Source organism: Nomascus leucogenys, chromosome 10 (genome assembly GCF_006542625.1).
Source record: "Nomascus leucogenys isolate Asia chromosome 10, Asia_NLE_v1, whole genome shotgun sequence".
Taxonomy (NCBI): Eukaryota; Metazoa; Chordata; class Mammalia; order Primates; family Hylobatidae; genus Nomascus; species Nomascus leucogenys.
Genome location: NC_044390.1, coordinates 43,412,879 through 43,428,276, shown reverse-complemented (window position 1 = coordinate 43,428,276; position 15,398 = coordinate 43,412,879). Strand labels below are relative to the sequence as shown.

General features: G+C 47.2%; 1 protein-coding gene across 2 annotated transcripts in view; it reads right to left on the bottom strand.

Moving 5' to 3' along the window:
- PEPD (peptidase D) overlaps positions 1 to 15,398 on the bottom strand; it is a 136,963-nt gene that overhangs the window by 88,543 nt on the left and 33,022 nt on the right. For both annotated transcript variants that reach the window (XM_030820236.1, XM_030820234.1), the window contains exon 7: positions 4,197 to 4,241. In XM_030820236.1, coding sequence (XP_030676096.1) covers positions 4,197 to 4,241 — 45 coding nt within the window. The remainder of the gene's footprint in view (positions 1 to 4,196; positions 4,242 to 15,398) is intronic.

Below are 15,398 nucleotides of genomic sequence, written 5' to 3'. Positions count from 1 at the left end.
TCATGTTTGTGGGGAAGAGTATGATTATAGAGGAATTTACAGGAAATCAAAAAGGCGCTCCTTGAGAGAATGGAAAACAATAAAACAGTCACAGGAAGGAAATGAATGACAGCCGAACAAAAATGAGAAAGCGAGTTTGCCCGTGCTAGGAGAGGCTGCTTGCTGCCTTCCAATCAGACAGGCTCCAGAGGAACCCCGTGTCCCCAGCCAAGCTGCTAGCGGGAGCTGGGGTGCACATGGGTGCCAAGGAAGCCAACCATCTGCCCCCTGGTCCTCCACCCTACTATACCCTGGCCCCAGCACAAGACCATTCCAAGGGTGCTGGACCATACGTTCAGTGGGATCAGCAGTGAGCTGGGAAGATGACTGACACTCAGGCAGCCCCACTCCATGGGTGCCCCCTCAGAGCTGCAAGGAGCAGTGCAAGAGCCTGGGATTAACAGTCTGGGCTCAACTGGCATTTTCTTGGGCAAGTCACTAACTTCCTTGTGCCTCAGTTTCTTCATCTGTAGCACGGAAATAACTAGATCACTTACCTAACACACCACAAATAAAATATCTTTAAATATAGTGACATGTGTTAAGTGCTTAGCACAACACCTTGTACACATGGAGTCTCAACAGGTGACAGTCAGTGTTATCAAGATGTGCCAGGCTGCAGCCTGGCTAACATGGTGAAACCCCATCTCTACTAAAAATGCAAAAAGTAGCCGGGCGTGGTGGTGCGTACCCGTAGTGGGGAGGCAGGAGCTGAGGCACAAGAATCACGTGAACCCAGGAGGCGGAGGTTGCAGTGAGCCAAGATCATGCCACTGTACTCCAGCCTGGGCGACAGAGCAAGACTCCACCTCAAAAAAAAAAAAAAAAATGTGCCAGGCGGGGTGCGGTGGCTCACGCCTATAATCCCAACACTTTGGGAGGCTGAGGTAGGAGGATCTCTTAAGGCCAGGAGTTCAAGGCCAGCCTGGGCAACATAGGAGACCCCATCTCTACAAAAAACAGAAAAATTGGCTGGGTGTGGTGGCGTGTACCTGGAGTCACAGTTACTTGGAAGGCTGAGGTGGGAGGATCGCCTGAGCCCAGAAGGTCAAGGCTGCAGCAAGCTACGATCATGCCACCGTACTCCAGCCTGAGAGACAAAGTGAGATCCTATCTCTTAAAAAAAAAAAAAAAAAAAAGACATGCCAGCCCTTGACTTATACTCTCATTCAATCTTTGAGCCTACTTTGCAGGTGAGGAAACTGAGGCTGGGTGAATCTTCACAAGCAAACCATGAGTTAGGTTTCACCACATCTCCGTTTTACAGATCAAGAAGCTGAGGCTCAGAAAAGTCAAGTGACTTCCTGAGCGGGGAGGAGATGGGGCTAGAATTCACATGTGCCCGAGTTGATGGTTTCCTGTTATCTCCATGACCCTCCCACAGAGAGAGGGTGGTGAAGGCATTCGAGACCTAAGGGCAAAAGATGCATCCCTGAGTCGTAATCTAACATCATGGAAAGCCCACCCATTCCTGTTAATAAAGGACCTGCCCACTGCCCCACACAGCATCCTTCCTTCAGTGACCCTGGGAGTGTGATGATCATGACTACAGTGGACCCACCGAGAGTGACTGGGACCCGGGCTATTAAAACATACCCCTGAGCAGCAGGGACGATGTGACATTTCTAAAACGATTCTACTGCCATCAACTTTCTGCTGCTTGCTTTAATAAAGTTGGGAGGTATGCTTACGAACGCGGGCTCGACCTCAAAGCCTCAAAAATGTCACTTGAATTAAAGCATGCTTCTTTGAAAGTGACGAATTAATGACTTATCCCTTAGGAGATGGCAGGAGCACAGGACCCAGCCGTAGTCTCCAAGGCACCCAAGCTGTAAGTGACCACAAGGGAATGTCCCATGTGAGGAAGTGTAAGTGGACATGGCCCATTCTAGGTATCCAGGATTTATTCTTCTGCCAAATGGGGGCTACAGATAGGACAGGCTCTCTGGTTTCTCTTCAGATCCTATGAATCATTTGCCTTTTACGGACAAGTCAGGCATTTGTTACTTTATTTTTTTGAGACAAGGTCTTGCTCTGTCACTCAGGCTGGAGTATGGTAGCATAATCATGGCTCACTGCAGTCTTGACCCCCTGGGCTCAAGTGATCCTCCTGCCTCAGCCTCTCAAGAAGCTAGGACTATAGGAGTACAATGCCGTGTTTGGCTAATTTTTTAAAATTTTGTTTTTGTAGAGATGGGATCTCTCTATGTTGCTCAGGCTGGTTTCAAACTCCTGGCCTCAAGTGATTCTCTCGTGTTGGTCTCCCAAAGTGCTGGGATTACAGGCGTGAGCCACCAGCTTGGCTTTGTTACTTTATAAAAACAAGAGGTAGTTGTGAACTTGAAGAACACCAGCCCTGTCTTCACAGAGTGTGGCTGTGAGGGGCGTCGGACTCACTTGCCTCTAACCCTGAGGGTCAGTATTAGCGCCCGTCATCAGCCCTCAGTTCTCCACCCCCAGCTCAGCCCTCTCTCCCACTGGCACCTACCTCAGACTCAACACACCCCAAGTCCCAGATCTGCCCCAGTATCTGGCCCTCCCAGTTGTCCCCATCTCAGTGACACACCACCTAGCTGTGCAGGACAAAAACCTGGAGTCACCTTCAACTCTGCCCTTCACTCATGCATCATAACCGGTCCCTCCCAGGAGCTTTCCCTCTTGACTGCGGCTTCATCACTCAGATCTGTCCTGCCACGGCCCTCCACTGCCAGCTGGACCCCTGCAACAGCCTCCTAACTTGCCACCTCTTCCCACACTTGCCCTACAGCTGGGTCTCTAGTCTGAAGCCAAAATGATTTCTTATTTTTTATTTTATTTTTTTTGAGATGGAGTCTTGCTCTGTTGCTCAGGCTGGAGTGCAGTGGCGTGATCTCGGCTCATTGCAACCTCTGCCTCCCGGGTTCACGCCATTCTCCTGCCTCAGTCTCCCTAAGAGCTGGGACTACAAGCGCCCGCAACCACGCCCTGCTAATTTTTGGTATTTTTAGTAGAGACGGGGTTTCACTGTGTTAGCCAGGATGGTCTCGATCCCTGACCTATGATCCACCCACCTCGGCCTCCCAAAGTGCTGGGATTATAGGCATGAGCCACCACGCCCGGCCCGAAGTGATTTTTTAAATGCAAACCCAATTCTACCATTCTCCTACTTAAACCCTTCAAGGGTTTCCTGTGTTTCCCATTCCTCTCAAGAAAAAGTCAAAACAGACACCAAGATCCACCCAGCCACTGCCTGTCTCTCCAGCTATTCTCGGGCTCCACTCCCTGGCTCTGCACTGGCCACACAAAGCCACCACCCTTTCTCTTGTTTCTGTGAACAAGTGGTCCTTTCGCCTGGGTCACTCTCTCCTACTCCTTCTTTTTCCACAGCTGATGCCCATTCATCCTTCAGGGCACCTCCTTGGTCCCAAGCTCTAAGATGAGGCAAGTCAGAGCTCCAGCAAGACGGGAAAGAAAATCTGACCTAGGGTCAGATGTGAGAAGGGTACACATCTCCTAGGCAAGTGATGATGTGGCAAAGGCCTGGCCTCGCCTCTCTTCTACATTCTCAGTAAGTGCAGCCATCCATCAACGAAAAAATGCCTTGCTGCTGTCGAAGAGCAATGCGATGGCTTAGGAAGAAAACAGGTGGCACATTGGGATGGGAGGGCCACCTCCAGGGCCCACAGAGGTGGCGCCCAGCATAAGACAGCTCACTTTGTAGGCAGCTAGTAGAAGCCAGTTGTGCAGCAGGTAAGGGCTAACAGTATCACCATGGGAAGGAAGGTGACAGAAGAATGCCACCTTTGTCAAGACACATGCATGACACGTTTACCTTTCTGGCAATGGGATTATGTGTTATGTTTCTTTCTGCCCTTTTCACTGTCTACCTCGTGCTGGAGCTATCTAAGTTTGGTTTACTTATAGTAGGAGTTTTTGTAAGATTGCAAATAAGGGAAATAAGTTTAATTGATGTTTAAATGACTCATGCCCTTTCAAAAAAAGTACAGCCAGTCAACCAACAACAAAGAACAAGCAAAACAGAAAAGGCTATGGGAGAAGGTTCTGGGAATCTGCTTTCTGAGGGGCTCTCTGAGATGGTGTGGGCAGGAAGAACAGGGCATTCCAACCCCATGAGCCGAGCACAACAAACAGGCAAGGTGACCACAGGCCATACTCACCACTCAACGATCTCTGGGTGAAGAATGGTGTTGTTGACTTCGAACCTGTAGGGCGAAAAGAAATAAAGCCCATTAATCCAATGGTCTATCATGTCCCAGCAAGAACTACCTCATTCAAGACATGCACACATGATGAAGAGAGGGTCCCACACTTTAATTTCATGACTTCCTGACCCACAAAAGGCCTGTTGATCCCTTCCTGCAGCAGACCTGGCAGCCTGGGACACGTCCTCCAAATGCAGTCAGTTAGAGAGCAAGCTTTACGGCTACAAAACACTAGCCCCGATCCCCACTAGGCAGACAGCATAGTCTCTTGTGTCAAGTATATCAAAATACACACAATAGGAGTACCAGAAGGAAAGAATGCAGAGAAAGCAAAACCCTCACCAATTTGATGAAAAACATTAATCTACATATCCATAAAGCTCCATGAACTCCAAGTAGATAAATTCAAAGATTTATACGCACCTAGACACATCATAATCAAACTGTCAAAAAAGCATCTTGAAAGCAAGAGAAAAGTATTAATAATTCATCACTTACAAGGGATCCTCAATTAGATTAATAGCTGATTTCTCATCAAAACCTATGGTGAACAGAAGGCAGTGGGATGACATTTAAAGAGCTGAAAGATAAAAAAAAGTCCACCAAGAATTCTATATCCAGCAAAGCCATTATTAAAAAATGAGGGACAACTAAAACATCCTGGATAAGCAAAACCCAAGAGAATTTATCACTAGCAGACCTGCCCTGAAAGAAAAACCAAAGGGAATTGTTTCAACTAAAATGAAAAGGTACTGCAGAGTAACTTGAATCCACATGAAGAGAAAGAGAGCACTGGCAATGGTAACCATATAGATAAATATAAAGACAGTATAAATGTATTTTTTGTTTGTAACTCCTTTTCTCTCCTGACTTAAAAGACAACTGAAAAAAGCAATAATTGTAAATCTGTACCAATAAGTACAAAAAGAATAAAGACGCAATCCACATGCAATAACAGCATGAAAGAGAAAGAGTAAAAGGAGACATATAGGGGCAAGCTTTTGCATGCTATTTAAATTAAGTTGACATTAATGCAAACTAGATTTTCAAGTAGTCAATTGTAATCCCCATAATCATTAAGAAAATAGCTAAAACATAACAGAAAAGGAAATGAGAAAAAACCCAAAATGTTACAATAAAAAAAATCAAACACAAAAAAATGTAATGGAGAAAGTGAGGAAGAAAAATGTTATAACATGTAGAAAACTAATTTTAAAATGGTAGAGTTTTTCCTTATCAATAATTACTTTAGATGTAAATGGATTAAATTCTCTAATTACAAAGCAAGGATTGGCAGAATAAATTCTTTTTTTTTTTTAAATTTTAAGTTCAGGGGTACATGTGCAGGTTTCTTACCTAGGTAAACTTGTGTCATGGGGCTTTGCTGTACAGATTATTCTGCCACCTAGGTATTAAGTCTAGTGCCCATTAGTTATTTTGTTATTTTTCCTGATCCTCTTCCTCTTCCTACCCTCCACCTTCCAGTAGGCCCTAGTGTGTGTTGTTCCCGTGTCCACGCGTTCTCATCATTTAGCTCCCACTTGTGAGAACATGTAACATTTGGTTTTCTGTTCCTGCATTAGTTTGCTGAGGATAACAGCCTCCAGCTCCATCCATGTTCTTGCAAAGGACATGATCTCATTCTTTTTTATGGTTGCATAGTATTCCATGGTGTATACCACACCACATTTTCTTTATCCAGTTTACCATTGACGGGCACTTAGGTTGATTCCATGTGTTTGCTATTGTGAATAGTGCTGCCGCGAACATACACACACGTGTTGTTATAACAGAACAATTTATATTCCTTTGGGTGTATACTCAGTAATGGGATTGCTGGATCTAATGGTATTTCTGTTTTTAAGTCTTTGCGGAATTGCCATGCTGTCTTCCACAATGGTTTAACTAATTTACACTCCCACCACCAGTGTATAAGTGTTCCTTTTTCTCTGCAACCTTGCCAGCATCTGTTATTTTTTGACTTTTTAATAAAAGCCAGGCAGAATGATTTTTTAAAATATGATTCAACTATATGCTCTAAAGAGACACACTTTAGATTCAAAGACACAAATAGGTTGAAAGTAAAAGTATGAGAAACGATATGCTACACAAACAGAAACGAAAATGGAACTAGAATCGCTATACTAACATCAGACAAAATAAGCCCTAAGATACAAAGTTTTACTAAAGACAAAGAAGGACATTTTATAACGATAATTAGGTCAATCCACAAAGGAGATAAAACAATTACAAATGTATGCACATAACAGAGCCCTATGATATATGTATCAAAAACTAACAAAATTGGAGAGAGAAACTGACAATAGTTGGAGACGTCAATAATCTACTTTCGGTAATGAATAAAACAATTAGACAGAAGATTAAGAAGGAAACAGAAGACCTGAACAAAAATGCCGTGGCTCACGCCTGTAATCACAGCACTTTGGGAGGCCGAGGCGGGTGGATCACGAGGTCAGGAGATCAAGACCATCCTGGCCAATACGGTGAAAACCCGTCTCTACTGAAAACACAAAAATTAGCGGAGCATGGTGGTGGACGCCTGTAATCCCAGCTACTCAGAAGGCTGAGGCAAGAGAATCGCTTGAACCGAGGAGGTGGAGATTGCAGTGAGCCAAGATCGCACCACTGCACTCCAGCCTGGCAACAAGCAAGACTCCATTTCAAAAAAATATATATATATATCTATCTAGCGTGTGTATGTGTGTGTGTGTGTGTATATATATATACACATGCCAAATAGTATATATATGTATATACACATACCAAATAGTGTATGTATATATATATATATATATACACCAAATAGACCTAACAGGTACCTCTAAAATACTCAGCCAATAGCAGCAGAATAGCCATTTTCTCAAGTGCACATGAATCATTCTCCAGGATACACTTTATGTTAGGTCACAAAACAAGTTCCAATACATTTCAAAAGACTGAAATCACACTAAGCATGCCCTCTGACCACAATGGAATGAAATAAGAAATCAGTAACATAAGGAAAATAGAAAAATGGACAAACATGTAGAAATTAAACAGTAGACTCCTAAATAACCAATGGATCGCATATCAAACCTCACAAAGGAATGAAAAGGGGGGAAATTACTACTGACTTTATAGAAATAAAAAAGTTTATATGGGAGTATTATAAATAACATATAGCAACAAATTGGATAACCTATTTAAAACAAATCCCTAAAGACACAAACTATTAAATTGATATAAGAAACAGAAAATCTAGGCTGGGCACAGTGGCTCACGCCTGTAACCCCAGCACTTTGGGAGGCTAAGGCAGGCGGATTACCTGAGGTCAGGAGTTCGAGACCAGCCTGGCCAGCATAGCAAAACCCCATCTCTACTGAAAATACAAAAATTAGCCGGGCGTGGTGGCTTGTGCCTGTAGTCCCAGCTACTCAGGAGGCTGAGGCAGGAGAATTGCCCGAACTCAGGAGGCTGAGCAAGCAGTGAGCCGAGATCGTGCCATTGCACTCCAGCCTGGGTGACAAGAGTGAAACTCCATCTCAAAAAAAAAAAAAAAAAAAGAAAAGAAATAGAAAATCTAAACAGACCTTAACAAGAGATCAAATTTGTAATAAAAAACTTCTCATAAAGAAAAGCCCAGGACCAAATGCCTTCTATGAAATGAATAGAAATTCTACCAAATGTTTAAAGAATTAACACCAATCTTCATAAACTCTTACCAGAAAAGGGCCAAGTGCAGTGGCTCATGCCTGTAATCCCAGCACTCTGGGAGGCAGAGGTGGGAGGATGGCTTGAGGTCAGGAGTTCAAGACCAGCCTGGCCAACACAGCAAAACCCCATCTCTACTAAAAATAAAAAAGATTAGCCCAGCGTGGTGGCGCACACCTGTAATCCCAGCTACTTGGGAGGCTGAGGCAGGAGAATCACATGGACCCAGGAGGCAGAGGTGCAGTGAGCTGAGATCACACCACTGCACTCCAGCCTGGGAGACACAGCGAGACTCCATCTCAAAACAAACAAATAAACAACAACAACAACAAAAACAGAAAAGGAGGCAATACTTTTCAACCATTCTAAAAGGTCCGTATTACCTTGATGCTAAGCTAGACAAAGACACCTTAAGAAAACAAAACTACACACCCAAATTCCTTGTGAATAGAGACACAAAAATTTTTCAACAAAACACTAGTGGCCGGGCATGGTGGCTCATGCTTATAATCCCAGCACTTTGGGAGGCCGAGGCGGGCGGATCACGAGGTCAGGAGATCGAGACCACAGTGAAACCCCGTCTCTACTAAAAATACAAAAAATTAGCCAGGCGTGGTGGCAGGCGCCTGTAGTCCCAGCTACTCGGAGAGGCTGAGGCAGGAGAATGGCGTGAACCTGGGAGGCGGAGCTTGCAGTGAGCCGAGACTGCGCCACTGCACTCCAGCCTGGGTGACAGAGTGAGACTCCGTCTCAAAAAAAAAAAAAAAAAAAAAAAAAAAAACACTAGCAAACAGAATCCAGCAACATATAAAAAGGATATATACACATCATGACCAAGTGGGATTTTTTCCCAGGAAAGCAAGATTCCTTCAACATACAAAAATAAATCAATGTAACACATCAATCATATTAATAGAACACATAACAAAACCATATGCTTGTATAAATAGATGGAGAAAAATAAACTGATAAAATCAAACACCTTTTCATAATAAACACTCAATGAACTAGGGAGGGAAGGGAACTTCTTCAACTTGATGAAAAGCATCTACAAAAAACCCCCTCAACTAACATCATAGCATACTGAATGGTAAAAGACTAAAAGCTTTCCCCTAAGATGAGGAACAATGCAAGCATGTCTGCTGTCTCCAATTCTATTCAATCCTGTACCGGAGGTTCTAGCCAAGGCAAACAGGCAAGAAAAGACATGAAAGGCATCCAGATGACCCTGCAATTCCACTTCTAGGTATATACCCAAGGGAACTGAAAGCATATGTTCACACAAGAAGTTTGACATCTATGCTCATAGCAGCATTACTCAGAACAGCCAAAAGTTGGAAGCAACCCAGGTGTCCACCAACTGATGAGTGGACTAACGAAATGTGGTATGTATCCATAGAAAAAAATATTTTTCAGCCATAAATAAAGTAGTAGTGACAGAATAAGCAAGCAGGGAAATCAGGAAAGATATAGAAGATATAAACAATAAATTAACCAACTTGACGTAATTGACATATACAGAACACTATGGCCCATAACTGCAGAATACATGCTTTCTTTAAGTGTATGCGAAACATTTATCATAATGGTCATGTGCTGGAAGTTTCAACATATTTTAAAGGGCTGAGATGCAGAGAACGTTCATTAATCACAGTAGAATTAAATGAGAAATCAAAAAATATCCATGGTTCAAAGATAAAAATACAATGAAATTAGAAAATAAACAATATGAAATATCATAACCTGTGAGAAATGCAGCTAAAGCAGTGCTTACAGGAAAACTCATAGCTCTAAACATACATAGCACAAAAGAACACTGAAGATTAGCGATCTGAACTTCCACCCTAAGAATGTCCCTTGAAGAAAGCAATGAAATAAAAAGGAAGCATATAAGAAAAATCTACATCTTATCTTTGATAAGATGAACATCATTGAAAAGGTGACCCCAGGAGACAAAAGGATCAGGTAAGAGCACGTCTCTGACACTGGAGAACCATGTGTGACCCAGAGCTCAAGCTGGAGAATAAGGTAGCCTAGCACAAGCTATAGGCCTCAGCAGAGAAGCCTCGGCAAGACTTCAACTCTCTGGATTCCAAGACCTGCTCCTTAGCCAGGTGTGGTGGCTCACACCTGTAATCCCAACAGTTTGGGAGGCCAAGGCAGAAAGATCACTTGAGCCCAGGAGTTCAAGACCAGCCTGGGCAATGCGGCGAGACTTCGTCTTTACAAAAAATTTAAAAATTATCTGGGTGTGTTGGCGCACACCTGTAGTCCCAGCTATTCAGGACGCTGAGGTGGGAAGATCTCTTGAGCCCAGGAGGTTGAGGCTATAGTGATTCATGATTGTACCACTGTACTACAGCAGCCTTGGCAAGAGTGACACCCTGTCTCTTTAAAAAAGAAAAAAAGACCTGCCCCATCTTAGGGAAGGATAGCACACACAAGCACATGCAGGGTCGTGACCTCCTGTCCTCCTGCAAGCCAGGGACCCTCCATGGCTTCGTTAATGGTGTTGAAAACACCTATGTAATGCCATAGTTGTGAGGCCAGCAGCCCTTCTAGCTGAGCCAACTGAACAGGGGCAGGGACAGGGGAGAGAAGAGAGAAGGGGGTAACAGCAGAATGAGAGGATTCCAGATCTCTGAAGCTTTCAGGATCCTTAACTATACAAACAGGACTATATGATTCAAAGTCAACCTAAATGTTGTGGAATCAAAGCCTTACTTATGAAATATCAAAGAGACTACGGGCAGCCAGTGTGGTTCAGAGTGAAGAACAGAGCAGCAGGTGACATAAATCAAAACTACAAAATAGACTCTGGTTCCCACTGCACCAAATGCCACTTTGACCTTAGGAAAAGCAGTGGCCAATCTATTCAGCAGCCAAACACACCACCAACACCTCATTTTACTCAACGTACGTACGCATACACACGTGCACATGCAGACAGGCAGCAAAGTGACTCAGCACGCAGACACAGATGCACACACACAGACACACAGAGACAGGCATACACTTGGAAAAGAGGCACACACAGACAGGCACAGCCATGTGCACAACAAGGGCATGCTCAGACACACATAGATAGACCTCACTGTATATGCACACACAGAGACGTAGGCAGGCATGAACAGGAACACAAACACACAAACACACATTAAGGCACAAGCTTAGGGGAATGCAGACACACAGATATACATACACATACTCAGAAAGGCAAACACTTAAGACACACAAAAAGATCCACACCCTGATATACACACATACAGGTACACACAGACACAGATCAATATATATACACAGATAGACACACACACACAATCAGACACAAAAATATACTCAGAGAAACACAATCAGACACACACGGAAGAATCCAAAAGACAAGGTTAACAGGTTGAACCCTGGGTAATAAAATTCATATAGTTCTCGTTTTTGCCTCCATGCTGGTTAGCATTTTCTACAGTGAGCATGTATTAACCGTGTAAAAGTATCAACGAAATCCCACTGGGCCTGTGAGGGTAGGAGTGCCCTGGGAGCAGAGTGTAATTTCCTGATGAGCTCTAAATGTGGGCTGGGAGATGAGAGGGCCAAAGCCCCTGTCCCAGGCCACTGGCTTCTTCCCTGGCATATCTCACCCAAAGATGAGGCAGCCCCTCCACTCTGCTTCCTGCCAAAGGGCTGGGTCAGGTTCTCACCTCTTGAGGGTCCCTCCCCTCACTGAGAACTCCATGGGTCACAATTAGAAAGCCAATCCTGGCTGGGCACGGTGGCTCACGCCTGTAATCCCAGCACTCTGGGAGGCCGAGGCAGGTGGATCATCTGAGGTCAGGAGCTCGAGACCAGCCTGGCCAACATGCTGAACCCTGTCTCTACTAAAAATACAAAAATTAGCCATGTGTGGTGGTGCGTGCCTGTAATCCCAGCTACTTGGGAGGCTGAGGCAGAAGAATCGTTGGAACCTGGGAGGTGGAGGTTGCAATGAGCCGAGATCGCGCAACTGCACTCCAGCCTGGGCGACAGAGCAAGACTCTGTCTAACAAAAAAAAAAAAAAAAAGAAGCCAATCCTACATATTAACTTGATATCCAAGTTAACACTAACCAGAAAACCATGGTCCTCAAACCACAGATTGGTATTTTGCTGTAATTGTCAAGTTTTAATAATGTCTCTCTACTTCCTGGGTTTTAAAATGCACATCTTCTGATATTAATATTCCTGCATTAACAACCCCCAAATTCAGAATTTCATCTTTAACTGCTGCTTAAACGGAATCAGTTTGTTACCAATTGTCTTCAAACATGCAAGGTGATCTAAGTAAATGCCTAAAGATAAGAAATACACTTAGCCTGAATAAGTGTATTTCTTACACTGATGTAAGAAATGTAAAATACCGACCATATTTCTTTCTCAGTCAATGGCAAGAAATGGAGCCCCTGTCACTCGCTGCCCCGGCCCAGGGCTCCTGGGTACCGCTTTTGTCTGTCTGGGAGGCGACTGCCTTGTGCCAAGAAGGCACCCCCGTTAAGGCATGGAAACTTGATGGACAGGCAGCCCTCAGCTCAAGCCACCCGGCCCTTGCCAACAATCCCCCAACAGACCGTCTCTCCTTCATGGTCAGTCTCCTGCTCTCAGGAAAACCTGCCCTAAAGTCTACCTCCTTAGATGTTTTCAGAGATCTACCATGTCTGACTTTGCTCCCAGCCTTCAGGAGGCAAGTGTTCTGGGGAGCCTATCTTGCCATCCACAGGAAGAAGTCTCAAGTCTCTTTTGCTGCAGGGTTCCCCTCCCCACCTCAGCCCCCACTAGCCCCCAAACCAACCCCCCGTCATGCCCCCGCCAGGACCTGGCAATGAGCACTCGACCCCATGCCCACACCCACCCCTCCTGCCAGAGCCCGCAGCAAGGCCTGCTCTTCCCAAATCTCCCTCGGGACTGCTCCAATCAAGCCACACACGGAGCTGCGGCCTGGGCCAGACCCCAAACTCACAAGGCCCTACAGACCATCCTGGCCTACACCCTTCACGCTACTGTCATCACGCTGAGCCACACCACTGGGTGAGCCCAGGGGCCTCAGGCCACAGGGGGCTCCCTCTGGTCTCTCTGGCCGTGTGCATGCCCATCACCCTCTGTCCCCTCTGCTCCTTGTCCTCTGCTGTCCCCATACCTCGAGACCCCACACACTCCTACTGCAGGCAGCAGGCGGCCTGGCCCTGATCTGGGGAGGTGGAGGGAGGTCTGAGACCAAGGCTGAGCCCAAATGGGACAGACCCCAGGCCAGGCACCCTGAGTAGCCACAGCTGGAGGGGTCCTGGCCCAACCATCCAGCTGGACCAGGGACCCAAAGATATAGGCTGGGTGGATAGGTGGGGACCACTGTCTACCACGAGCTCCTCTTCCCTGCAGGCCAGGGGATAAGGGGAGCTGGGGGGGCCCATCAGGTCAAACCAAGAGGCCAAACCTGAACTTCTGTTAGAGGAGGAGGTCAATTGAAGCCCAAGGTGCAAGGTGCTGCAGAGACATTTAAAAGGGTCAAAAAGGACAATTCCAGGAACAAGGAGTTTCATTAGAGCAGTGAGAGGCAACTGGGGCGGAAGCAGCTGCGTATTGGAGAGGAGGACGACAGCAAGATTCATCTTGCTTGGGAAACAGGCTATTAATATCCTAGCTAGCAGCTGGAGGTGCACCCGGCAGGCAGAGGAATGCAGTTGCTGAGTGGCAGCAGCTCTTGGGGACATGGTCTCTGCCCAGCCCAGCACAGAAGTGCTGGCGGCCTGGGTGAGTGGAATGCAGGGGGATGAGCTGCGCCTGGACCCCAGGAATGCAGACGAGACTGTCCACAGGGAAGCGGCTGGGAGCAGCTGGAGGGAGAGGCTGGGGCCCCATGTCAAGGCCCACGGCATGCAGGGTAGGGGTCACCAGCCAGAGCTCCTGCCTCAGTGAAGCAGCCCTGGTGACAGTGAGGTGGAAGGCCCCGAGGGGAGAGACATGGGTGGATGGCCCCCTGCAGGGGACAAGGAAGGGAGGGAGTAGAATAAGCAGGCCAGAGATGGCCACGAAGGTTCTCATCCGCTGCGCATTGCATCAGCCAAGTCAGAGACTCGGCCAGCAGCCCGACGCGTGGGTGCGGAAACTGATGCACCAGCACCCAGGGTGGGGGGCAGTGTTTCAGCCCAGCCCCCAGCTGAGGGGCCGGGTGAGCACCCCCCAGTCAGCCCCAGCCTGGCCTGGATCAGAGGTTGGAGAGGTACCAGCCCGGTGCCTGGGGAGATGGTGCAAAAGTAAGGCAGTCCCTGGCTCTCCAAAAAGTGTCCCAGTGGTGACAGAGTGGGGTGGGGAGTTTGCAGAGCACAGCCTCCTCTGGGCTCTTGGCAGGGGCCACAGGGACTCGGGGGCAACAGGGGACAGAGACTGGGATGAGAGGTCACACCTACGAATCCTCCTGGGGGGTAGAACAAGGCCTTTGCTTCCTGACACTCACTGACAGTGATGAGGGCCCTGGGGAAGCCGGGGGCCCCACCTGCCTCCCTCGGGGAACCTCAAGGAGCAGCTGGCACAACTCTGCTTCAGGGGCCACATCTTGGGCTCCTGGCTGGGAACCATGCCCACTACACAGCTGCCAGATGTGGTCCTGGGGGGCTCAGCATTCTCTCTAGAGGAGGAGCAAGCAAAGCTCTCACCACTGAGAAGGCCCTCGACTCACTGGGAAACTGGGAACTGGTGATCCTGGAGCCCACCTGGCCTACCACGCAGATGGGGAGACTGAGGCACAGAGGAACAACGGGATTTGCTGGAGTTTGCTTGCGGGCAACTGTCACTGAGCACCAGCTCTGTGCCAGGCTCCAGGTGAGCATGATCTCCTCCAGTGCCCACCACAAGCCCAGGCAGCACCAGGTTACACGTGGAGGAGCTGAGGGTACCCCTGCTGCAGAGACCCAAGCAGAGACCATAGAGAGGTTCCATGGCATGGTCGAGGAAAGGTGTGCAGGACACTGGAGACCTGGCACCAGGTAGTGCTGGGGGGATTCAGGGAGCCCCAGGCCTAGGACGGGCAGCAGCTGGCTGCATCCGTACCCCCTCCAAGGGCGTGGGGGGCCTGGGAGGCCTGGGGAGAGAGAGCAGCTCCATGGCCAGCATTTCAGTAAGCTGGGCTAATTGCTGCCAGGCGTGGGAGGTGGGGCCGCTTTGGGGAAACTCTCAGGAGGACACCGAGATCTGTGCAGTGAAAAAGCAAACCTACTACCCGCCCCTCCGCCCGCCCCACTGCTCTTAGCATAGGGGGAGGTGGGAGGTGATACATATTCATGAGCTCATAATCCCTCCTTATCACCCCTACATCACACACAGAGATTCCAGCAGCTTGGGCTCATACATAATTATAAGGCGGTTCCTCCATCACTGCCTTGGTCCACCAGAGGACAACAGAAGACATGGGGGCTGCAGGGGATGC